The following is a 26,511-nucleotide window of genomic DNA, read 5'->3' as shown; positions in this document are numbered from 1 at the left end:
TAATTTTGAGGTCTTTTGGGGCTAATGAGAGAGGGGGGTTATGCCTTAGAACAGGAACATCTGAGATAGTATAGCATTGCTGCCTACAGCATGCAAGCAAGAGAAGTAGGACAAAAGGAGACATAACAAGACTTTGAGCAATCATTATGTCTCTGATTGAGCACATTATTTTTTGAGTAATTACTGAAAATGGATCAGAGCATTAACCTGAAGTTTCTCTCTTAGGTTTGAGGTCTACCATAGAGCCCCTGTAATGCCGGTATCCTCTCTATATTTCAAGCCTTCTTGACAGTTTTTATGCTTTAAGATAGAAGTTTCATCCATTACTGACTGTGTATGGCCCCCTTCCTTTTCTCATTTCCCTTGACCTTGACAAAGGCACCCTATCTGCAGACCTTCAGGGACCTTCCCATATCCTTAGGGAAAGAAATGAGTAAAAGGAATCAGGAAATTGTGCTGAAAGTTCTTTATTAGGCAGAAGCCATACCCTTGAGGGTAGACATTATTTCCCCAAGTTCAGAAAATAGAATCTAGGGAAATATGGTCTTCCGATGGTCACCAAGAAATAGGCCAGGATCTCAGTGGTACTTGTGGGCCAAGGCAGTAGCCACACCGGCCACCACCTTCTGATAGGCAGACTGAAGCTCCGGGGTGAATTCCTTGCCAAAGTGGCGAGCCAGCACAACCACCAGTACGTTGCCTAGGAGCTGTGTGGGAGAGATAAAAAGCAAGAGCATGGTTAGTAGAGGGACCCAGCTTAGAGTATTTAAGTCTCATCCCAAACTGTGTCCCTAGGGTATAAGCAGAAAGGTAGCTGAAGTGTAGGTGTTACTACTGATGTGAACCCATCCATATCAGCCTGAATTTATATTTAGAAAGGTTTCTCTCTTTCTGCCTTAATCCAGAATGTGTTTTCATTTTTATTCTTTAGGACCATTTTAAGAAGCAATACAACATTTTATCCTCCTTCCTTCAAAAGGAAGAGATAAGAGGAAAATATTAGATAACATTTTTTAAGTGGATAAAAAAAGAGAGTCTTTTTTAAAAATTAGACACTCAAAACAAAGTGTGATTGAAAAAGGAGAAGGCATTGCAAGAGAACAAACAGAGGAGAACAAGAATGAATAAGAGGAGGTGATGGTTGTGAGCAAACAGGGTAAAATAAACTAAAATAAACAAAATGGTCCCGAGGAGTCCATAGTGCCATATCCAGAATACCTCTCTTCCATTCTAAACTGCATCCTGCCATTGAGCCCTCTCCCCATGACACGAGCTTGACCACAAAAAGAAGAAGAAGGAGAACATTGATGGTCCCATAGACTCACCCTGAAGTTCTCAGGATCCACGTGCAGCTTGTCACAGTGCAGCTCACTCAGCGCAGCAAACGTACCCTTGAGGTCATCGAGATGCTTCAGGCCCTCACCAAAGGAGGCTAGCACCTTCTTGCCATGTTTCTTCACGTTAGGGTTTTTCATAACAGCATCAGCAGTGGACAGGTCCCCAAAGGACTCAAAGAACCTCTGAGTCCAGGGGTAGACAACCAGCAGCCTAAGGGGTGGAAACAGCAAAAGGACAGAGGGAGTCAGCACCTGTCAGAATCTCAGGGGCTTTTTCTGTCCCCACGTGCCCAACTGCCATTCACTCTCCTTAAGCCTGCCTTGTAAGCTGGATACCTACCTGCCCAGGGCCTCACCACCAACTTCCTCCACGTTCACCTTGCCCCATAGGGCAGTGACGGCAGACTTCTCCTCACCAGTCAGATGCACCATGGTGTCTGTTCGTGTAGTTGCTAGTGAACACGGTTGTGTCAGAAGCAAGTGTAAGCAGCCGCTGGCCTCACTCTTCCTTTTATGCCCAGCCCTGCCTCCTGCCCTCCCTGCTTCTGTGACCAGATTGGCCCAGCCTGGGGTGTGGTTCCACAGGGTGAGGCTTGAATGATGACAGCCATACGTCTCCTTGGCATTCCTGGCACTGACTCTAGGCCTTCAGCCCTCTCTGTGGGTATCTCCAGGTCCCACTCATTCCAGCAATACAAATTGCTCCTAAAATCATCATGCTTGGCAAGTTTACTTGTACAATTTTTAGAATCACAATGTAGTAATCTCTTAGAGACTGCCTCCTCTATTTTCTTAGTATACAAATGAAGAATCTGAGGTCCAGAATGTGGAAGGGATTTGCCCACTGTGATTCAACTGAAGACTCTATGGATGGATCATATCCTGTGCCTTCAGAATATGCAAAATTATTACAAGGACAGCATGGCTAAAACCTCTGCCCTAGTTCTAAGTATGTATCTCTTTTCTTCTCTTGATTGGGATTAAATCCTTCTGGTAAGAAAACAAATATTCATTCATTCATTCATCTACTCATTCATTTTTTTCTTAATTTATGACCAAATAAATAATGATAGAAATATGAATCAAGAGGTCCTGTGAGATAGTTCATCTATTAGAGTTTGGGATGAAACAGAGATCTCTCAGTATAGTAAGAAACACAAATAAGTAAAAAATTGATCACAACTCCAAGGTTTTAGTAACCCTGAGGGAAGCAATGTTTTCAAAGACTAAACAGAGGCATATAACTTGTTTCTTCCTGGACTGACCTGGGAAAGGATCTGGGAGAACAGAGAAGCTTCTCCGTGATTTAAAAGGAGGGGTAAAAATGTGGAAAGGCATTCTAACCTTGGCTCAGATTATTTCTTTTCCTCCCCTAGGCCACTAAGAATGCTGTGTTTATAACAATTTCTCTTATTTAAATTCATCACCCATCATTCTATTTTTCTATATATTTTTGTTTGTTTGCTCCTTCTTTTACTAAAATTCATTCCTCTATATGTACAACTTTTCCAATATGCCTTCTCCCTCTTTTTTCTCCATGTAATAAATCCTGTTAACTTCTTAGGCAGGAGAAACTTCTCTATAAGTATAGAGTTCTGCTTCTTACTGTTAAAAAATTCAATGAAAAAAGCAAAAGGAGCAAGCATTTCTGAGCTCAGCAGAAGATTTCAAGTGCCCCTATTAGTTATTTTCCCTACTTTTCCTCATCTCTACCTTCTGCATCTTGCCCGCTTCCTGAATTCTCATTTCCTTTCAGTAAGGAAAGGGCCATACAATTTTTACTCACCATGTTTCTCCTACCTTAGAATCTCCTGATTCGGGCAGCTTGATGTCTAGAATCACCTTTCTCTCTCCTTTGTCATCATTGGCAACACATGTTTAACAAAAATCTCTCATCCTTTCAGCTCGAAGGCTCTGAAACTCCAACTAAAATAATTTTTAGGTGAACTAGAAGAAAAGGACATCTCTATTTCTCATTGTTCCAAAGAAATACATACAATTCCCACTTTCATTTCTCCATTTTCCAAAATATTTTCTCCATCATTGCTAGATAAATAAAGATTCCTCAACCCTTTGACCTGTCCCAAGCCCCATCCAGCGCTTTGAACAAATTCACTCTGATTATTCTCAGACATGTAAGAAAATCTTGGTTCTTGCTTTGCTATCAGGAGGTTAGGGCAGGATTATATGCCCAAAAAAGATTATCAGGGTAAAAAAAGATAGAATTTAAACATTTTCTGTTTATATTCATTCTCTTCTAAAACCTTGAAGCAAAGAGGATCTTACTATTGTGCTATCCTTGGGAAAAAAATTTTACATGTTGACTTCTGGGGAAAGACGTCTTTCAAATGTTTGAAATGTTAAAAACAAAAGCAACCAAAAAAACCAACCCCACATTTGGTTTGACCTTTAGGTTTTGAGTTTCATTTTATTCAATTGAAACCTCTGTTAACTTTATCATTGTTTTACATTTGTACTCTTTTCAAGACCCTATTTCAGACTCCTGATATCAGAGGTCAGGCATATGTACATGAAAGGACCACTTCTGGGGAAGTTTGGACGTATCTTTTCAGGAAACCTGTGTCATGGAAAACTCATGGAAGTTACTAAATAATAGTGTAGAATAGGTCTATATTTTCCTGTAAAGAGCCAAATTGTCAAGGCTACAATTTTGCCGTCTTGACTGACAGAAATAGCACCTACTTAAAGACTTCCCCTACCATTTCCTGTTTTCAGAGGTGGTTTCCCTAAATTCTTTTGATTTTAATTTTAATTTAATTAATTTTAATTGAAGTATAGTTGATCTACACTATTATATTAGTTTCAGGTGTACAGCATAGTGATTTATTTAGTACTTTTATAGATTATACTCCATTAAAAGCTATTACAAGATAATGGCTACAACTCCAGTGCTATACAATACATCCTTGTTGCTTATCTATTTTATACATGGTAGGTTGTACCTCTTAATTCCCTACCCCATCCTGACCCTCGCCTCTCATCTCTTCCCACTGCTAACCAATAGTTTGCTCTCTATATCTGTGAGTCTCTTTTTCTTTATTTATATTAATTTGTTTTGTTTTTCAGATTCCACATAAAAGTGACAACATACAGTGTTTGCCTCTCTCTGTCTGACTTATTTAACCAAGCATAATACCCTCCAGATCAATCCATGTTGTTCTTATGGCTGGTAATATTCTGCTGTATACATATACACCTAAATTCTTCAATTGTGTCTTCTTTCTTTTTTTTTTTTTTAACATCTTTATTGGAGTTGTGTCTTCTTTCTTATGCCTTCCTCTGCCATGGATGGCCTATGAGCCACTCTTTTGTATGGACAACTGTGGCAGCCACCACCATCCAAGCCTCAGGGCAAGAGTTGCTGCTTTGTTTCACTGTTGCTACTTGGTATGATTAAAGAGTGAAACAGGTTTCTCATTCTATTACCATAACCCTGCAGGGACAAGGCTTCAAGTTGTAATAAGGCATAAAAAGCTCAGACATACCAGGCAAATATAAGGAAGAGTGAATAGAGTGATAAATGGTGTATGTTCAGAGCCTCAAGCTCAAATCCAGGTCAGCACTCAAAGGTTCTGGAACACTTCTCGGGCCCACTGACGCCTTCATCATTGTGAGCCAATTTGTAGTCTGTGAAGGGATCGACAGCATGTCTGCTCTACTTTGATTCCAGCCACAGTGAGCACTAAACACACGCATGCCTGGCCCCCCGCACACACACACATGCTACAAATCCCCGAGAGAGAGGTTTTTATTTCTTTTTCCTTTACTTTAGTCAGTCAAGTTTAAATAATTCCAAATGTTCTATACCAGATGGGCCCAGTCTGAATATAATTAAGAGGATGATTATTAACTTTCTTCAAGAGAATCATGACATTCATCCAGAGATGTGTGGTTTTATCATCTGTTTCAAAAATTACTTTTCAGTGAGAACACTTTTGTACATGCTCTAGTGTTCAATTTTAATTCCCCAAGTAGACCATTTCAGCAATCTAATCTATATTTTTCTGGGTAAAGCAGTTATTATTTACTCCACTCCCAGATACACAATATCTTAGTTACCACAGTTTTGGCATTCTTCCAAAAATAATGAAGTAAAATAAAATATAACAAAATCAATTAAAACTAAATTAAATAAATACAATTAAATAAAACAAAAATGCTCCATGAAGAGCAGAACTCATAGAAACAGAGGTCATACACACAGAATAGTTTAAGAATAGTATGGTTTAACTCATTTAAAAAGAAACAAAGTCATATTTCTGTCTATAAAACAATAAATTCAGTATAACCATAACTTTGATAAAGGAATTATATTCTAATTATTACAGAACAGTTAATGTCTCAGTTAGTAACTTCCTTATCAATACTTCCTCTATTGGGCTCAGATTTTCATTCAGAATTAGCTTTGTTTACCTCACAAGTGGGCTATGGTACTGACATATCAAGAGCAAAGGGACAGTCTCTCCCAAGTTAAATTTGGAACTGTACATCTTTAGAGGCAGAATCTTGGCTTCAGTCTGGAAACTGTTTACAAATATGGAAGGCATTAAATCCTAAAGCCAAACCTTCAGGGTCCTTCTCTGAGGCTCAAGAGATGGATAATCTAGAATGTTATGCTGAATTCCCTTGACATTAAATTAGTTTATTTTAAAATGATTATGGAACATAACACACAGTATTAGTTACTCCCCTTTCTCTCTCATCACCTTCCTTCTCCCTTCCCCTCCCCTCCCCTCCCTTTCCCTCTCTCTCTGACTCTCTGGCTCTGGCTCTCTCTCCTTGCCTCCTTTTGCTTTCCATCTCTCTTTCTTCCACACACATACCCCATCTTCATGAACACATACTGAACATAGTCTATAAAGCAACATGGTAGCAGAAAATAGAAATAACCGTTGGGTAACTTATCACATAAAACTGAAATCAAATATTAAGGGATTAATTTTACTCCTAGACTTTTAGGGAAGCTTCACTTTAACAAGGAATGAAAGCATATAACAAGCTGCCAGAGTCTCCTTCCATCTCTTGACCTCCTCACTCCCAATGGGGAGACACCAACACCTAGTATATAGTAATTGTTTGAGCTGGATCCAAGTCTTATTCCAGTGATGTTCTCTTGAATTCTCCAGTATTGGAGATTTTCAGGCCCAACTTCTTGTCTAGATTCATTGGCCAGTTTCAGAGGTGAAGGAACAAAAGAGAGTGTAGTAAGTCTTTATATAGTTTTTATTTTTTATGACCATTTAGAGGGAAGAATGGTACTTTCTTTCCTCATTTCCAGATCGTGAAACCCACAGCCTCTTTTACCCTCTTTCTAATCCTTTGAAAATCTCTTTGTCTCCTAAGGTCTGATTCTTATGATGACTTTTCTGTGCTCAGGAGTGTGAAAGGAAACTTCCTAAAATTCTCCTGAGGCTCCTCTGCTTCTGGGATGTAACCAGGTGGTTCTTAAACATACTGTTGGGATGTAAAGCATTCTCAGTGCCTACTGTGTGCAATGACCTGAGAAGAAACAAATAAATACTTAAAAAATCTTCTGCCTTCAGTTAATTCACAAGATAGTGGTGAAACAGTAAACTGTAATGCATTGTCTATAACCTGGTGGTAAAACAGAATTATTATAAAAACACCTTTTATAGATGGAAGCAACATGTTCTGTTTCAGGTAGTCAGGTAAGTCTAAAATTAATCAACAGGAACATGATATAGATTTAAAGAAATGCATATAAGTTAGAAGGTTCTCTAAATCCTTCTAATGTTACATTTGACAAAATTAATGCTCAAAGATACTTTGTTACCTATGATGACACAGCAAATGTCTGATGAGTGGTTTATTTTCCTATATGCTTCCTCAGTGGTTTATTTTCTTTGTGCATTAACACAAAGAAACCCTATGCAATGGTCTATTGTTTGGATTGTCCTCTACTCCCAGGAGTTCTAAGACAAGAAATAATTATTCATTCATTCATTACTTCATTTAATAAGTATACATTTACTGTCTATGGAGGACCTACTGTAAAAGGCACAGTAGTCACGTAGGATAGTACAAAATACGCAGAAACGCTTATACAGCATGGAGGGTGAGTGTGCTTGATAGGAAGAAAAGTGAAAAGTGGGTGAAGGTGGGTGGGGGGTATGGAAAAATTTCCTTAGGCAATACTGGAAAGTTCATTGAGACCAGGGTCAAAAGATATGTGAGCAGGTGGAATGTGAGCACTGAACTTTACCTCAAAAGGGAGGGTAGGGTTAATTTTGAAGTCTTTTGGGGCTAATGAGAGAGGGGGGTTATGCCTTAGAACAGGAACATCTGAGGTAGTATAGCATTGTTGCCTACAGCATGCAAGCAAGAGAAGTAGGACAAAAGGAGACATAACAAGACTTTGAGCAATCATTATGTCTCTGATTGAGCACATTATTTTTTGAGTAATTACTGAAAATGGATCAGAGCATTAACCTGAAGTTTCTCTCTTAGGTTTGAGGTCTACCATAGAGCCCCTGTAATGCCGGTATCCTCTCTATATTTCAAGCCTTCTTGACAGTTTTTATGCTTTAAGATAGAAGTTTCATCCATTACTGACTGTGTATGGCCCCCTTCCTTTTCTCATTTCCCTTGACCTTGACAAAGGCACCCTATCTGCAGACCTTCAGGGACCTTCCCATATCCTTAGGGAAAGAAATGAGTAAAAGGAATCAGGAAATTGTGCTGAAAGTTCTTTATTAGGCAGAAGCCATACCCTTGAGGGTAGACATTATTTCCCCAAGTTCAGAAAATAGAATCTAGGGAAATATGGTCTTCCGATGGTCACCAAGAAATAGGCCAGGATCTCAGTGGTACTTGTGGGCCAAGGCAGTAGCCACACCGGCCACCACCTTCTGATAGGCAGACTGAAGCTCCGGGGTGAATTCCTTGCCAAAGTGGCGAGCCAGCACAACCACCAGTACGTTGCCTAGGAGCTGTGTGGGAGAGATAAAAAGCAAGAGCATGGTTAGTAGAGGGACCCAGCTTAGAGTATTTAAGTCTCATCCCAAACTGTGTCCCTAGGGTATAAGCAGAAAGGTAGCTGAAGTGTAGGTGTTACTACTGATGTGAACCCATCCATATCAGCCTGAATTTATATTTAGAAAGGTTTCTCTCTTTCTGCCTTAATCCAGAATGTGTTTTCATTTTTATTCTTTAGGACCATTTTAAGAAGCAATACAACATTTTATCCTCCTTCCTTCAAAAGGAAGAGATAAGAGGAAAATATTAGATAACATTTTTTAAGTGGATAAAAAAAGAGAGTCTTTTTTAAAAATTAGACACTCAAAACAAAGTGTGATTGAAAAAGGAGAAGGCATTGCAAGAGAACAAACAGAGGAGAACAAGAATGAATAAGAGGAGGTGATGGTTGTGAGCAAACAGGGTAAAATAAACTAAAATAAACAAAATGGTCCCAAGGAGTCCATAGTGCCATATCCAGAATACCTCTCTTCCATTCTAAACTGCATCCTGCCATTGAGCCCTCTCCCCATGACACGAGCTTGACCACAAAAAAGAAGAAGGAGAACATTGATGGTCCCATAGACTCACCCTGAAGTTCTCAGGATCCACGTGCAGCTTGTCACAGTGCAGCTCACTCAGCGCAGCAAACGTACCCTTGAGGTCATCGAGATGCTTCAGGCCCTCACCAAAGGAGGCTAGCACCTTCTTGCCATGTTTCTTCACGTTAGGGTTTTTCATAACAGCATCAGCAGTGGACAGGTCCCCAAAGGACTCAAAGAACCTCTGAGTCCAGGGGTAGACAACCAGCAGCCTAAGGGGTGGAAACAGCAAAAGGACAGAGGGAGTCAGCACCTGTCAGAATCTCAGGGGCTTTTTCTGTCCCCACGTGTCCAACTGCCATTCACTCTCCTTAAGCCTGCCTTGTAAGCTGGATACCTACCTGCCCAGGGCCTCACCACCAACTTCCTCCACGTTCACCTTGCCCCATAGGGCAGTGACGGCAGACTTCTCCTCACCAGTCAGATGCACCATGGTGTCTGTTCGTGTAGTTGCTAGTGAACACGGTTGTGTCAGAAGCAAGTGTAAGCAGCCGCTAGCCCTGCTCTTCCTTTAAGCCCCACCCAGCTTCCTGCCCTCCCTGCTTCTGAGAGCAGATTGGTCCAGGGCACAACACAAGTTCATTGGTTTGGGGGAATGTGAGATGCACTCTTGTTCCTCAGTTCCCTTCATTTGTGATTGTCTGGTCCAGTGTGTCGGGACTCAGAAACCCTGCTCTCCCTGTACTTACCTCCCAGCTTCGTTTCCTTCATCAGTAGCTTCTACAAATATACTGCCAGTCTCATTTATGCATAAATGTTTTAGTCAACTTTGTGGAATGTATCTTACAGTTTAACCCATCCAACTCTTTCAATTCATACATAAGAAAACTGAAACCTAGAAAGCAAAAATTTTATGAAGTTGACTCTATATGGAGCTTCACTTTGTTTCTAGATATGTTTATAAGTGGTTGGAGTGGATAAATATTTTGCCATAGATTTAACTTTCTTTCTCCTTTGTATAATACTTTGGGTCACAAAATTCTTTCCTTTCCCATCCCTTCATTGAAATAAATGTCCATTAAGTGAAAGAAAAGTAATAAATATTGTCTCTTTACCACCTACTGAAATAGGTTTGGGGAGCATGCATTATAATGGGAACAATTTAATGAGAAATAAAGAAAAATATGTGATACCTATTGCATAAGTACTTAAATATATGATGTGAATAAAGAGAGAATGCAAAGGAATTGCAAACAAGATTTATCTTATTCAGCCTGTTAAAGTCTAACAGGGTTTCTGGGAAAATGCCAAGTGCAGAAATTTCCACAGCTGGGTCCTCAAGAAAAAAGTGGAGTTGGACCAAGGAATGAAGATTCAAAGCAAATTTCACTCTTTTCTCAATTCAACATAATACTACAATGGTATACAAATATATACCCACCAGCATAGCTGGAAAGAAGGAAAGAAGGAAGGAAGGAAGGGAGGAAGGAGGGAGGGAGGAAGGAGGGAGGGAGGGAGGCACAAAGGAAGGAGGGAAGAAGGGAGGGAATGGAAGGAGTAAGAGAAGGGAAAATAATGGAATGAAAGGGAAGGAGGAGGGAAAAGAATATAAAGAAGAGGAGAGATGGACAATTCCAAAATTTCACAAGGCTGTAGATAAAGAAAAGTTTTTATACTTTGCTAACGATAGTGTAAAACAGTAGAATTGCTTTTGAGAATATTTGGTGGTGTCTACTGAAGCAGAATATATGCAGCACCTATGACCTGGCAATTATACTTTTAGATATACAGAAATGCTTGCTTGTGTGCATCCAAAGACATGTATAAGAATGCTTGTAACATCAATATGCCTCAGAATCTCAATTCAGTGGCAACTTAATTGTTCCTCATTTAGTGGAATAGATAAATTATACTACGGTAAAAGAATGAAATATTATACAACAATGAAAAGAATCTGTATCACATGCTGTAATACAGATTAATTGCACAACATAATGTTGATTAAAAATTACCAGGGATAATAATTCAGATTATATGATTTATATATAGAAAGATGGACAGTGTGACTGTAATTCAGACGACCAGGGGGGAATGTTATATGATAGGAAGTTGCTATGAACGATCTTTACACTATGTTACAGTTTCTTTTTCTTTAACCTGAAAGTCAAATAAAACTTGAAAAATTCAAGGACTGGAGCGGCACGATTTGATTTGTATTATTTTGGCTTCAGTGGACATGGGGGTAAAATAAATGAGAGACAAATAGGATGATGTTGTATTAGGGAAGGAAGTAAAAACATCTCTATTTCAGGCTTGAGCAATTGATGATGGGATAGTCGTTAAGAAGGGGAACACAAAAAGAAGCATCAGTTAGCAGGAGTAAATTAGGAAAAGATCAAGAGTTCAGTCTTGGACATACTGTATTTGTTGTACTTTTGAGCAATCCAAAATGGGATATTAAGCAAATAGTTAGGTATCTAGTTCTGAAGCTCAGAAATAATGCAATCAGCTCAAGAATATACAATGAAACAGGGTACAGGGCTTCCCTGCTGGCGCAGTGGTTCAGAGTCCGCCTGCCAATGCCAATGTTCATGCCCTGGTCCGGGAAGATCCCACATGCCGCGGAGCGGTTGGGTCCGTGAGCCATGGCCGCTGAACCTGCACGTCCGGAGCCTGTGCTCCGCAACGGGAGAGGCCACAACAGTGAGAGGCCCACGTACCGCAAAAAAAAAAAGCAGGGCACAGAGGAACAGATCATAATGCATCATATAAACCACTACCACTACCTTTTCAAAAATGACAGACAATGCACTTTACAAATATCTCCTTGAAACCTTGGAATGTATTTGTGGGGTAGGGATAATTAGCCCATTTACAAACAAGGAAATTAATTCTGAAAAATGTTAACTAAATGTTTCAAGCCAATGGGGCAATAATTTGACATTGTCTGTTAATCCAAAAGCCGTGGCTTTTCACTTTATGCCAGGGACTTCAGTACAGAAATTTGAAGTGATTTTTACACAGGTGGCTATGCCCATTGCCAGCTCTAAGTAAGAGACATCTAGGTTTTTTCTTCTTCTGTCAATAGATTTCCTCTTTGCATTCACTAGACAGGGAACCTGGCTATCCTCCATGACTTCTCCACTCTCTTATTTCGCTATGCTTCAAGTCCTGCAGCATCTTTGCCACAGTGGTCCTTTATTTGATTTTTTTCTTAGTACCACTGCTTCTTTCAAGTTTAGTCTTTTACCTATCACTTCATTATACTCACAGCAAATTCCTACGCCCAGATTCAGGGTAGATTCTGCCTTGTCAAGTCTATGCCCACACATGGATCAATTTCCCTAAAATACCCTATTGATTATGTCACTCTGGTGTGCAAGAAACATCACTGGTAATTTTGTTTGCAACAATAGCTTCTTTTCCTTCTTTTTCTGGTCTCTCTAGCAGATTCTCTAATTTTATAAAACCCCACTACTTTTAATGGGCCAGTTTCTCCTCTGTCAATTAGACCTGACATGCTGATTTTTGAATTTGTCATTTTCCCTCATAAATGGCCTTTATCTCTACCAATAGAATTAGAAATGTGTTTCAGGTCACAGAGCTACCAGGTGATGACAGATTCAAACCAAAGCTGCCAATTCATATGCTTTAGGGATGTTGCCTTCATTAGTACCATTGAAGATGCTAGGAAAAAGTTGAGAGCAGAGTCCTTAACTGGGTCTCTAAAAAGTACCATCTTCACTGCATTATAGCTGCTAAAAATATGTTTCTTATATTAAATAGAACTGAGCTATAGTCCAAAAAGAACTCTATCCTGAGTTTATACACATAACAGCCTATACAGGTCCCCTACTTTGTGTCCTAACAACTCACTATCAATAATCATTTTGCATCTCTCAAGAGTAATTCCATTTCCTTCCTTTTTCTAAAGACCTTGTCCAACTCAAGAGTCTTCCCTTCGTAGGAGTAATTACCCTTTGAAGCCACTCTTACCCTGTAGAATCTTATAAGGGTCCCTTCTCTATCATCCCCAAACTCTCAATCTCCAATATTCTCATTACAATAGGAGTGCTTTCTTTTAGCTGAATCAACTTATAAAAGATAAAGACAGAGAGAAAATATAAGGATATTCCTTACAGAGCATGACTTTTATTTTATTTGTGTTATATAGGAGTTAAGTCTGGAGGCAGGGCTCTCTCCCTCCACCTTCAGGAGATGGACTGTTGGGACCCAGGGCCCTCAGGTAGGCACCAACATAGATGGCCAGGCAACTACTGGTACTTGTTGGCCAGAGCATTAGCCACAGCTTCTGTCAGCTTCTGCCAGGGAGCCTGTGTCTTTTGGGTAAATTCCTCGCTGAAGTGGGTTGCAAGACAATCAATATCATGTTGCTTAGAAGCTGGGGATAAAAAGAAGATAGTGCATAGTGAACAGAAGGTCTCAAGCTGCCCCTACAGCAAATAGATATAACATCCATCTCCTTCTTGATAAGAGGTTGAGCAACTTTCATTGTCATGCTCCCACAAAAGTGCATCATTATACGCTTGACATTGGCTTCAGTGACTCCCAGTCCTGAACGCCCAATGTGTTCTATCCTTCTCTCATTTTCCCTGCCAACTTCCGACCCCAGAGCATTGCTATGGATTGCTTCTCTCCTTTTTTAAAAGTAGGATTATAGTGCTGGGGCTTGATACGCGTAGTCTAAGTCTTCAGATATTGCATACATTCAAATTGTTTGGACACCCATTTGACAAAGAATCCAGTGCTTTGTATACAAGAGCATTTCATCATTGCTGGAGTTGAGAGGAGGAGGGGCAAACCATGAAAAAGTCGCTCTTACTTTGCCCTGCTTACTCCTGGTTCAAAGCTCAAGAACCATGCAGATATGTGTTCATCGATTTTTATAGAAAATTTCAGTTATCAAAGGCAAGGTGTTCTTCTCCCTGGCTCAATTTGTATTCTCCAGGCCAAACTATTTAGCTCACTTTTGTCCAGTGCTCTTCACGACATTTATTTTTAAGAAATATCAGATGGCCAGTGGCCTCCACTGGTCATAGCATAATTAATTACTCTACTTGGTCTTACCTTTGACCTTAGGAACAACCTAACTACCAAAATCAAGCTTTTTCCTGAAATATTGCCTCCAAAAAATACCTCTATATGATAAGATTTAAGTACCTGTGTTCCCTATTGTAACCACAGAACAGATACCTGGATGAAAGAACAAAGCACAAGCATGCCCAGAACTCACCCTGAAGTTCTCAGAATCCATATGCAGCTTGTCAAAGTGCAGCTCACTTAGATGCGCAAAGGTGCCCTTGAGGTCATCCATGTGTTTAATGGCATTTCCAAAGGAGGTCAGCACCTTCCTGCCACAGGCCTTGACCTTAGGGTTGCCCATTATCGCAGACTCAGAGTATAAGTTAGCAAAACTGTAAAAGAACCTCTGGGTCCATGGGTAGACAACCAGGAACCTATGGGATGGTCATAGTCACAGAGCAGATGGGAAGTCAGAGTATGTAAGAAACCTGACCAATCCGTCTTTCTGGAAAAATCTCTGCCTTTCTGCCCCCTGTCCTACCTGTGTCCAGTGCTTACCTTCCCAAGCTCTCACCTCCAGCCACCTCTACATTCATCTTGGCCCACAGGCTAGCAACAACATCCTTCTCCTCAGCAGTAAAATGCACCATGGTGTCTGGGAGCTTACTGGTGATCACTAATGGGCCAGAAGCAAGTCTGTGCTGCTGCTTCTCTGCATGGCCTTTTATTCCTCATCTCTTGTCCCCAGGCCCTTACTTCTCCCAATAAAATGAGACTATTTTTCAAAGGTGGGTTGTCACCACCAGGGATGGGCCTTGGGCAAGGGAGGGTCAGCTAGATGGACATTTGTGTCTCTGATAATGTTGTGTGGCTCTATCAGGGGGATTCTGCTGTCCTCTCTCCTACCATCTACCGTGCAATTCATATCTCAAGTTCCCTGCCACCATCCCTGAATTGACCATAAGGCATAAACAGAATTAGGAAGAGTAACAATTAGAACTCTGTTCGGCATTGTATCAGGTGTTTACAAGACATTGTTCTGCTCTTCAGCCAGGGTATAGAAGAAGTCACAGCTCTTCTTGGTTACCAGTGCTTCTAAAGTTTATATGGGGCTCATAATTTTATAGTTCTTATAACCAAGAAAAAAGACCTCAATCCAGAATCTGTTTAGAAATAAGATAGGTAAGAACTGGGTAATTTAGAGAAAAATTGAGCACCACCCCATTGTTGTTGAGTTCTACCAATAATATATGCACTTGCCTGAATAATTTTTTTCACTCTGATTATATGGACAAGTGTCTCTGGCCAATACATGTATCTATGCATTTGTATCAGAGAATACACAACTGGCTGTTGGGGAAATAGGTGTTCCTGTGTTCAGTGAAGAGAGTATTAGAATTCTCTTTGGCAATGGCTATAGAATAATGGAGTTGTCTCTTGTGTACTGAATCCACACTCTCTGGCTGTGTGTAATGTTTCTTCATATCTAATCAGGCAGAGGCAATCTTCACTGACAGTACTCCACACACCACTGCCACTGTGATCTAAGGTACTTTGGTCTCACGCATCCAAATAAGCATTTACAGGACTAGAAAAGGCACACTTGTAGTGGGAGAGGGAATGGTTCATTTTGTTTCTTTATTTCAGAATTTGTTTTCCTACATTTTGACCTCCAGAAAGCTGGTTTGTTTGTTTCTCCCTGAGATCAATCTTATAAATATATATACCTATAATAATAATAATAAAAAATAATCTCCATGTGTATTTACAGAGGTACTCTAAAATTTAAAGACTTCAACTCCATATATTCAGTATATTATAGATGAATTTCTACTACTAGAAAATAAATCCTTTCTGTCTATTTGATATAACAAGAGGCTTTTATCTATTCAGCTTGGAAAAGACTTAAATGTAAAATGTGGATAAGAATTGCTAAGTTTCTGGAAGCTGGTTTACCATGACAGACATGATTATCTGTGAGCTCTCCATCCCAAGCTATGTTAATGTGAGCACTTTGGTACAGAGATATGAAGAAAAGAGTTTGAATTAATGATAAAAGAATTTGCTTCAAGATAAGAGGTCAATGAAATAAAATAAAGAAGAGGGATCTATGACTACAGCTAGGAATCCCAGTCACACTCAGGTGTGGGTTTGTCCTGCCGGGGTGGATCCAGGTACTTGCTGTTTGGTGGTCCTGACCCCCATCTTCAGCAGAGTATGTGCACCCTGCAAGCCCCCAGACTCAGGGCCATCTGCAACTCTGAGTGTCATGGAATAACCACCCATCTTTCCAGGAAACCAGGCAACAGTTCTGGAAGTTACCTCTAACTTCTGTTTTTCTCTCACCGTTTTTAGATAATCACTCTCTCTGAGCAGTTTATAATGATCTCTCTTCATAAATGCTGTAGCCAATCTGCACACATTTCTCTCCTGATAACAGCAATCAATTTAACATTCCTAGGCAGCTTTCATCACTTTAACCAGAGAGTTCTTTAGTAAATCCCACAACCAGTTCTTTGGAGTTGACTTTAAAAACAGTTATCCCTTGCTCTGATGTCCAACCCCTCGCATCCCTAGTCTATCCTCACAAGGTCTGTGACAAACCAGACCCCAAAAACAACGGGAACTATGAACCTGCAGCCTGCAAAAAGGAGACCCCAAACACAGTAAAATAAGCAAAATGAGAAGACAGAAAAGCACACAGCAGATGAAGGAGCAAGATAAAAACCCACCAGACCTAACAAATGAAGAGGAAATGGGCAGTCTACCTGAAAAAGAATTCAGAATAATGATAGTAAAGATGATCCAAACTCTTGGAAATAGAATAGACAAAATGCAAGAAACATTTAACAAGGACCTAGAAGAACTAAAGATGAAACAAGCAACGATGAACAACACAATAAATGAAATTAAAAATACTCTAGATGGGATCAATAGCAGAATAACTGAGGCAGAAGAACGGATAAGTGACCTGGAAGATAAAGTAGTGGAAATAACTATTGCAGAGCAGAATAAAGAAAAAAGAATGAAAAGAACTTAGGACAGTCTCAGAGACCTCCGGGACAACGCACCAACATTCGAATTATAGGGGTTCCAGAAGAAGAAGAGAAAAACAAAAGGACTGAGAAAATATTTGAAGAGATTATAGTTGAAAACTTCCCTAATATGGGAAAGGAAATAGTTAATCAAGTCCAGGAAGCACAGAGAGTCCCATACAGGATAAATCCAAGGAGAAATATGCCAAAACACATATTAATCAAACTGTCAAAAATTAAATACAAAGAAAACATATTAAAAGCAGCAAGACAAAAACAACAAATAACACACAAGGGAATCCCCATAAGGTTAACAGCTGATCTCTAAGCAGAAACTCTGAAAGCCAGAAGGGACTGGCAGGACATATTTAAAGTGATGAAGGAGAAAAACCTGCAACCAAGATTACTCTACCCAGCAAGGATCTCATTCAGATTTGATGGAGAAATTAAAACCTTTACAGACAAGCAAAAGCTGAGAGAGTTCAGCACCACCAAACCAGCTTTACAACAAATGCTAAAGGAACTTCCCTAGGCAAGAAACATAAGAGAAGGAAAAGACCTACAATAACGAACCCAAAACAATTAAGAAAATGGGAATAGGAACATACATATTGATAATTACCTTAAATGTAAATGGATTAAATGCTCCCACCAAAAGACACAGATTGGCTGAATGGATACAAAAACAAGACCCATATATATGCAGTCTACAAGAGACCCACTTCAGACCTAGAGACACATACAGACTGAAAGTAAGGGGATGGAAAAAGATATTCCATGCAAATGGAAACCAAAAGAAAGCTGGAATAGCAATTCTCACATCAGACAAAATAGACTTTAAAATAAAGACTATTAGAAGAGACAAAGAAGTACACTACATATGATCAAGGGGTTGATCCAAGAAGAAGATATAACAATTGTAAATATTTATGCACCCAACATAGGAGCACCTCAATACATAAGGCAAATACTAACAGCCATAAAAGGGGAAATCGACAGTAACACATTCATAGTAAGGGACTTTCTAACACCCCACTTTCACCAATGGACAGATCATCCAAAATTAAAATAAATAAGGAAACACAAGCTTTAAATAATACATTAAACAAGATGGACTTAATTGATACTTATAGGACATTCCATCCAAAAACAACAGAATACACATTTTTCTCAAGTGCTCATGGAACATTCTCCAGGATAGATCATATCTTGGGTCACAAATCAAGCCTTGGTTAATTTAAGAAAATTGAAATTGTATCAAGTATCTTTTCTGACCACAATGTTATGAGACTAGATATCAACTATAGGAAAAGATCTGTAAAAAATACAAATACATGGAGGCTAAACAATACACTACTTAATAACCAAGGGATCACTGAAGAAATCAAAGAGGAAATAAAAAAATACCTAGAAACAAATGACAATGGAGACACGACGACCCAAAACCTATGGGATGCAGCAAAAGCAGTTCTAAGAGGGAAGTTTATAGCAATGTAATCCTACCTTAAGAAACAGGAAACATCTCGAATAAACAACCTAGCCTTGCACCTAAAGCAATTAGAGAAAGAAGAACAAAAAACCCCCAAAGTTAGCAGAAGGAAAGAAATCATAAAGATCAGATCAGATATAAATGAAAAAGAAATGAAGGAAACGATAGCAAAGATCAATAAAACTAAAAGCTGGTTCTTTGAGAAGATAAACAAAATTGATAAACCATTAGCCAGACTCATCGAGAAAAAAAGGGAGAAGACTCAAATCAATAGAATTAGAAATGAAAAAGGAGAAGTAACAACTGACACTGCAGAAATACAAAAGATCATGAGAGATTACTACAAGCAACTCTATGCCAATAAAATGGAAACCTGGAAGAAATGGACAAATTCTTAGAAATGCACAACCTGCCAAGACTGAATCAGGAAGAAATAGAAAATATGAACAGACCAATCACAAGCACTGAAATTGAAACTGTGATTAAAAATCTTCCAACAAACAAAAGCCCGGGACCAGATGGCTTCACAGGCGAATTCTATCAAACATTTAGAGAAGAGCTAACACCTATCCTTCTCAAACTCTTCCAAAATATAGCAGAGGGAGGAACACTCCCAAACTCATTCTACGTGGCCACCATCACCTTGATACCAAAACCAGGCAAGGATGTCACAAAGAAAGAAAACAACAGACCAATATCACTGATGAACATAGATGCAAAAATCCTCAACAAAATACTACAAACAGAATCCAACAGCACATTTAAAGGATCATCCACCATGATCAAGTAGGGTTTATTCCAGGAATGCAAGGATGCTTCAATATATGCAAATCAATCAACGTGATACACCATATTAACAAACTGAAGGAGAAAAACCATATGATCATATCAATTGATGCAGAAAAAGCTTTTGACAAAATTCAACACCCATTTATGATAAAAACCCTGCAGAAAGTAGGCATAGAGGGAACTTTCTTCAACCTAATAAAGGCAATATATGGCAAACCCACAGCCAACATCGTCCTCACATGTGAAAAACTGAAAGCATTTTCCACTAAGATCAGGAACAAGACAAGTTTGCCCACGTTCACCTCTCTTATTCAACATAGTTTTTGAAGTTTTAGCCACAGCAATCAGAAAAGAAAAGGAAATAAAAGGAATCCAAATTGGAAAAGAAGAAGTAAAGCTGTCAGTATTTGCAGATGACATGATACTCTACATAGAGAATCCTAAAGATGCTACCAGAAAACTACTAGAGCTAATCAATGAATTTGGTAAAGTAGCAGGATACAAAATTAATGCACAGAAATCTCTAGCATTCCTATATACCAATGATGAAAAATCTGAAAGCGAAATCAAGAAAACACTCCCATTTACCATTGCAACAAAAAGAATAAAATATCTAGGAATAAACCTACCAATGGAGACAAAAGACCTGTATGCAGAAAATTATAAGACACTGATGAAAGAAATTAAAGACAATACAAATAGATGGAGAGATATACCATGTTCTTGGATTGGAAGAATCAACATTGTGAAAATGACTATACTACCCAAAGGAATCTACAGATTCAATGCAATCCCTATCAAACTACCAATGGCATTTTTCACAGAACCTAGAACAAAAAATTTCACAATTTGTATGGAAACACAAAAGACCCCGAATAGCAAAAGCAATCTTGAGAACAAAAAACGGAGGTGGAGGAATCAGGCTCCCTGACTTCAGACTATACTACAAAGCTACAGTAATCAGGACAGTATGGTACTGGCACAAAAACAGAAATATAGATCAATGGAACAGGATAGAAAGCCCAGAGATAAACACACACACATATGTTCAGCTTATCTTTGATAAAGGAGGCAGGAAAGTACAGTGGAGAAAGGACAGCCTCTTCAATAAGTGGTGTTAGGAAAACTGGACAGCTACATATAAAAGTATGAGATTAGATCACTCCCTAACACCATACACAAAAATAAGCTCAAAATGGATTAAAGACCTAAATGTAAGGCCAGAAACTATCAAACTCTTAGAGGAAAACATAGGCAGGACACTCTATGACATAAATCACAGCAAGATCCTTGCTGTGACCCACCTCCTAGAGAAATGGAAATGAAAACAAAAATAAACAAATGGGACCTAATGAAACTTCAAAGCTTTTTGCACAGCAAAGGAAACCATAAACAAGACAAAAAGACAACCCTCATAATGGGAGAAAATATTTGCATATGAAGCAACTGACAAAGGATTAATCTCCAAAATTTATAAGCAGCTCATGCAGCTCAATAACAAAAAAACAAACAACCCAATCCAAAAATGGGCAGAAGACCTAAATAGACAGTTCTCCAAAGAAGATATACAGACTGCCAACAAACACATGAAGGAATGTTCAACATCATTAATCATTAGAGAAATGCAAATCAAAACTGCAATGAGATATCATCTCACACCAGTCAGAATGGCCATCATTAAAAAATCTAGAAACAATAAATGCTGGAGAGGGTGTGGAGAAAAGGGAACCCTCTTGCAGTGCTGGTGGGAATGTGAATTGGTACAGCCACTATGGAGAACAGTATGGAGGTTCCTTAAAAAACTACAAATAGAACTACCATATGACCCAGCAATCCCACTACTGGGCATATACCCTGAGAAAACCATAATTCAGAAAGAGTCATATACCAAAATGTTCATTGCAGCTCTATTTACAATAGCCAGGACATGGAAACAACCTAAGTGTCCATCACTGGATGGATGGATAAAGAAGATGTGGCACATATATACAATGGAATATTACTCAGCCATAAAAAGAAACGAAATTCAGCTATTTGTAATGAGGTGGATAGACCTTGAGTCTGTCATACAGAGTGAAGTAAGTCAGAAAGAGAAAGACAAATACCGTATCCTAACACATATATATGGAATTTAAGGGAAAAAATGTCATGAAGAACCTAGGGGTAAGACAGGAATAGAGACACAGACCTAGTAGAGACTGGACTTGAGGATATGGGGAGGGGGAAGGGTAAGCTGTGACAAAGTGAGAGAGAGGCATGGACATATGTACACTACCAAATGTAAAATAGCTAGTGGGAAGCAGCCGCATAGTACAGGGAGATCAGCTCGGTGCTTTGTGACCTCCTGGAGGGGTGGGATAGGGAGGGTGGGAGGGAGGGAGATGCAAGAGGGAAGAGATATGGGAACATATGTATATGTATAACTGATTCACTTTGTTATAAAGCAGAAACTAACACACCATTGTAAAGCAATTATACTCCAATAAAGATGTAAAAAAATATAAAAATAAAATTTAAAAAAAGAGTAAATGATGGAGAAGATACAATATTAATTTTTGATCACTGAACAGAATGTACTTTATTAAAGAGAAGCCGGGCTCTCAAGGCCAAACTCCAGTCCCCATGTATAGAAGGAAGGCATTGGGGACTAAAAATGGTGAACTGAAAGAATTCAGTGGTACTTGTGGGCCAGAGCAGTGGCAACACCAGCCACCAGCTTCTGCCAAGCAGCCTGCAACTCAGGGGTGAATTCTCTGCCAAAGTGCGAAGCCAGAATAATCACCATCACGTTGCCCAGGAGCTGTTAGGTGAGAGACAAAATGACAATTAGATATGTTGAGTAGAATTTTCCTAAAAGAGTTGCAGAAAATAATGGCTTAATACCTACACCCACTCCTAACTCCACATCGTAAACTGCTCCATGGTTTGTATCTGTGCAATAAACTCTGATAAGCTAGTTCTTAAATTTTATTTAAATTCTATAAGCCCTCCATTCAACATTCTGTCTACCTATATCCCCTCACTCTCTCCCATTTCACCATTTTTATTTGCCTCTCTCCCTCCCTCTCACATTTACCAATTGTCTAATCTTTGTCATCATAGGATTTCAGGGCTGCATAGGTTCTTAGAGTGAGTTTAGTGAAGTCTCCAACCAATGCAGGAATAAGCTTCCACTTAGTCCCAATATTGATGGGTAATTTAATATATTTAGAGAATTGATTGATATTTCTTTGAGACAATCTGCCTAAAAATTATTCTCCCAAATATCTTCCTAAGTTTCAATCATCAGGAGCCACATAAAATAAGACATTTCTCTTTCCTTGAGACAGGTTTTCATCTACCAAAACCCAGATTCCATTCCTCCTTGAACAAGTCTGTTATTCTCTGATATTCTCTAGGGTAAACAAATCCAGTTCTAACAAAAGTCCCCGAAAACTTTTAAGCAAACTCAGGCTTAAAAGGGCTAGTAGCCCTTTAGTGTCACTAGTCCTGAATCAAGGTGCTGTTGGTATGTCCACTGGAATTCTGCCCTCTTAACACCAACTTTGATCTATGATTTCTGAGATCTTTGCTAGTCTTTGCAACCAAAGACTCAACTTCCATTATTATTCCAAAGTAAAAGGCATAAAAAGAACACATGACCATTTCCTGAACTCACCCTGAAGTTCTCAGGATCCACGTGCAGCTTGTCACAGTGCAGCTCACTCAGCTTAGCAAAGGTGCCCTTGAGGTTGTCCATGTTCTTAACAGCATCTCCAAAGGATGTCAACACCTTCTTGCCATGGGCCTTGACCTTGGGGTTTCCCATTATGGCAGAGGGAGAGGACAGGTTGCCAAAGTTGTCAAAGAACCTCTGGGTCCAGGGGTAGACAACCAGGAGCCTATGAGATGAGACCATAACAGATGGAAAATCAGTGACTCGAAAAGTTTGAAGAATTTCCTGGTCAATTTACCAGGCTCATATTCACCATCCTCCCCCATGAAGTCCAGTTGCTACCTGCCCAGAGCCTCGCCTCCAGCCTCTTCCACATTCACTCTGCCCCACAGGCCAGTGATAGCAGCCTTCTCCTCAGCAGTAAAATGCACCATGATGTCAGGTCTTGAAGCTTACTGGTGATCACAGAAGTGTCAGAAGCAAGTCTGTGCTGCTGCTGGAAGGTGTGGCCTTTTATTCTTTACTGCTGAACTTCTGGCCCTTTGTTCCCCCTAATCCTTTAAAGTCATTGGTCAAGGCTGAGCTGTGTCCCTCAGGGGTGGAGTCAGGTCAGGAAATGGTCAGCAAGGAAGATGTATATTGAGTCTGTGATAATGTGTTGGTTCCTGAAACATCCTTCTTTTGTTGGCTCCTCCTCCATCCTCAACACAATTTTTCATTCATTCTCTCTTTTCACCCTCTTCTCTCCCCATGTCATCCCCCATGATGACATCCATCTCTCCCACTCTCCTTATCCCAGAAAGACCCATAGAATGCAGCTAAGCCCAAGATAGAGTTCCAGTCAAACCAGGTTTAATATTTGGGTTAAGGATGGTGAGATGGTGACAGGGACAAAAACACAGTCAAGGAAAAAAAATACAATTGTTGACACAGAACCTCAGCCAGTTCTAGCTCTCTTGAGGAGTGGATTATAGCCAAGCTCTGGATTTTAGTTTTCTAAGGGAGACAAAACACATACATGGTTACTTCAGGAAGCTGAATGGAAATGCAAGGGATCTACAATAGAACTAAGACCTCAATTCCAAAGTAACATAACCAAAGATTATTTCATAGAGAGAACAGGTAGAATAAGCTTACATCCTGTGCTTCCAGGGAGCTCTCTCTCTGTCCATTTCTCTATGACAGCAAGGGAAACTGTCTACTCTGGAGACATTGCCCTGAGTGCTCTTCTTGATTTTCTGTACTTATTTATACCAGCGTGGCTGCTAAGGAGTCTGAAATTATTTAAAACCAGGACTTGTGATCAAACTGAGGAGTAGATGAATTGTTATGATAGGCTAGCAGTTGGAGTATGTTTAATGTTTGTGGAAGCCATCAGTTCAGGAGACTTCAAGTTTCTCTAGTGTCCTTATTTTTTGTTTTCTTTTGTATTTTGATGTCCCTGTTGGCTCTGGGTTTCCCTAAGAACACATCATCATGAAATAGATTATGTACCTTGCAACTTTTCCAGCTGCAATCCTCTGTTATTATACTGGAGTCCTGTTGATATAGTGGTAAGGAATGGTGGAGGAGAAGCCATCTATAATTGTATAATTAAAAATCAGCCTTCAGTGGACCAGTTTTCCTGGGCTGTGACTTTCACAAGTGTTTCTTAGTTTATTCCCCCCTTAAGAAAGATAGGAAAGAATCCCTGGGCTAGACTATGTAACCTAGGATGACAGAATTCTAGGTTGAGAGAGAAGACATTTGATCACTGAAGTAGAGGACCAATGAAAGGACAAGAAGTATCTGGCTACTCAGTGAAGAATAGCCTTTGTATGAATAAGAGTTTTATTTATTTATTTATTTATTTTTAAGTATAGTTGATTTACAATGTTGTGTTAGTTTCAGGTGTACAGCAAAGTGATTCAGTTTTATATATATATATATCTTTTCAGATTCTTTTCCCTTATAGGCTATTACAAAATATTGAGTATTGTTCCCTGTGCTATATGGTAGGTCCTTGTTGTTTATCTATTCGATATATAGTAGTGTGTTTATGTTAATCCCAAACTCTGGTAACCATAAGTTTGTTTTCCATGTCTGTGGGTCTATTTCTGTGTTGTATATAAGTTCATTTGTATCATATTTTTTTAGATTCCACATATAAGCGATGTCATATGATATTTGTCTTTGGCTTACTTCACTTAATATGATAATCTTTAGGTGCATCCACATTGCTGCAAATGGCATTATTTCATTCTATTTTATGGTTGAGTAATATTCCATTGTATGTAAGTACCACATCTCTTTATCCATTCATCTGTCAATGGACATGAAGGTTGCTTCCATGTCTTGGCTATTGTACATAGTGCTGCTACAAACATAGGGGTGCATGTGTCTTTTTAAATTACGGATGATTTTTTAATCAGTAGAGATAGGGTTCTAGGTTTCCAAGGCAAATTTGTATAGATCCACAGTGTGAGTACAGTGACCCTTCCCTTAGACCTTGGGTATGAGGATCAGACATTGTCAAAGCCCAGGGAATAAGAACCAGGCTGCACAAGACCAAGAGCTTGGGAAACAAACCTCATCTGAAGCAGACAGTATGAGTGTGTTCCATTCTCCTCCCAGTTCAGAGTGTGGACACCAGGCTTCTCTTAAATTCAGAGTGTGGGGTTGATCTCCCTTCTCCTCCCTTATACCCATTTCAGGGCTCATATATCCTTCTCTAGTAACAGCGTTTGGGAAAAGCACTGGCTTGCCTCCAAGGATCCGGCCCATCCCTTGCTTTCTTATTACTAAAGGTGTGGAAAAAGGCTTCAAGAAATGTTACAGGGTTGAAAGGCAGCATGTCTGTAACTCAGTTCAAGGCTTATGAATTCTGATTCTGAAGTCACTTAAACTGAATATACTTTCATTTTTGCTTAGGTGCTTGTTGATTCAAGCTCAATTATCTCAGCTGCTCATTTTGAAGTATTTATTTATTTCTCCTGTGAAATACCATGATTATTGTCTCTTTTTCCTAGATGAAAAACCCAAAGTTTAGAGAGATAAGTGATGTGATTATCCATGATACATCAGAAAGATTAAATGGTCAGAAAAAAGAAAAAACTAAGATTATTCATTTATTGCCTAGAAATTAAAATTAATAAAATAAAAATGTTATCTCTTAAGGTATTTAAATGAAAAGTTTTAAAAGAAACTTCAAAATTTGTTAAAGATTAACTCCTGCCTCTTAGGATATCCTGTGACATTTGTACTTTGGTAAACTCTATGCAGGATTTTAAGAAAGATGTAAGATGCCTCTTTTTAGCAAGGAAAAATAAAATATTTCCTTAAATCTTGCTAGCTCATTTATGACATATATACTAATCCTGTGAGTCAAATACTGTATTATCTTTAGGTGCTATTAGTATGGAGGATTGTATAAATTACATTGTTAATAGATAAAATAGGTCTTTGATCCCACTACGTTTTTTCACAATATTAGCTGAGAAAAAATCCTTCAAAAGTTATTCTTTACCACAAATGAGTTTTTTCCTATTTTTAATTTTAAAATTGGAAAATTATGGACTGGGTCTATAAACCATTGAAGGTACAAAAAAAGCTGCTTAGGATTCTTGATTAGTGAAGCTATAAGTTA

The 26,511-nt window shown here is 39.1% G+C and overlaps 4 protein-coding genes across 4 annotated transcripts; all 4 read right to left on the bottom strand.

Moving 5' to 3' along the window:
* Positions 1-451: 451 nt before the first annotated feature.
* On the bottom strand, positions 452-1,826 carry LOC132525282 (hemoglobin subunit beta). Its single transcript, XM_060157821.1, has 3 exons — positions 1,678-1,826; positions 1,326-1,548; positions 452-707 (listed from the first exon to the last, which is right to left on the bottom strand). Exons 1-3 carry the CDS (start codon positions 1,767-1,769, stop codon positions 579-581), a joined length of 444 nt encoding a protein of 147 aa, XP_060013804.1. The 5' UTR covers positions 1,770-1,826; the 3' UTR covers positions 452-578.
* Positions 1,827-8,052: 6,226 nt separating this feature from the next.
* On the bottom strand, positions 8,053-9,407 carry LOC132525281 (hemoglobin subunit beta). The gene is made up of 3 exons (XM_060157819.1): positions 9,277-9,407; positions 8,925-9,147; positions 8,053-8,308 (listed from the first exon to the last, which is right to left on the bottom strand). The coding sequence occupies exons 1-3, from the start codon at positions 9,366-9,368 to the stop codon at positions 8,180-8,182; spliced, it is 444 nt and encodes a 147-aa protein (XP_060013802.1). The 5' UTR covers positions 9,369-9,407; the 3' UTR covers positions 8,053-8,179.
* Positions 9,408-13,149: 3,742 nt separating this feature from the next.
* Positions 13,150-14,568, bottom strand: LOC132526498 (hemoglobin subunit epsilon-4-like). The gene is given in 4 exon segments (XM_060160851.1): positions 13,150-13,250; positions 13,253-13,277; positions 14,130-14,352; positions 14,477-14,568. Coding segments are annotated over 4 exon segments (441 nt in total).
* Positions 14,569-21,838: 7,270 nt separating this feature from the next.
* LOC132526069 (hemoglobin subunit epsilon-1) lies at positions 21,839-23,952 on the bottom strand. Its single transcript, XM_060159821.1, has 3 exons — positions 23,229-23,952; positions 22,890-23,112; positions 21,839-22,031 (listed from the first exon to the last, which is right to left on the bottom strand). Exons 1-3 carry the CDS (start codon positions 23,318-23,320, stop codon positions 21,903-21,905), a joined length of 444 nt encoding a protein of 147 aa, XP_060015804.1. The 5' UTR covers positions 23,321-23,952; the 3' UTR covers positions 21,839-21,902.
* Positions 23,953-26,511: the final 2,559 nt, after the last annotated feature.

This window comes from Lagenorhynchus albirostris, chromosome 9 (genome assembly GCF_949774975.1).
Source record: "Lagenorhynchus albirostris chromosome 9, mLagAlb1.1, whole genome shotgun sequence".
Classification (NCBI taxonomy): Eukaryota; Metazoa; Chordata; class Mammalia; order Artiodactyla; family Delphinidae; genus Lagenorhynchus; species Lagenorhynchus albirostris.
Note: the sequence above shows the minus strand (reverse complement) of the source record. Positions and strands in the feature narration are given on the sequence as shown.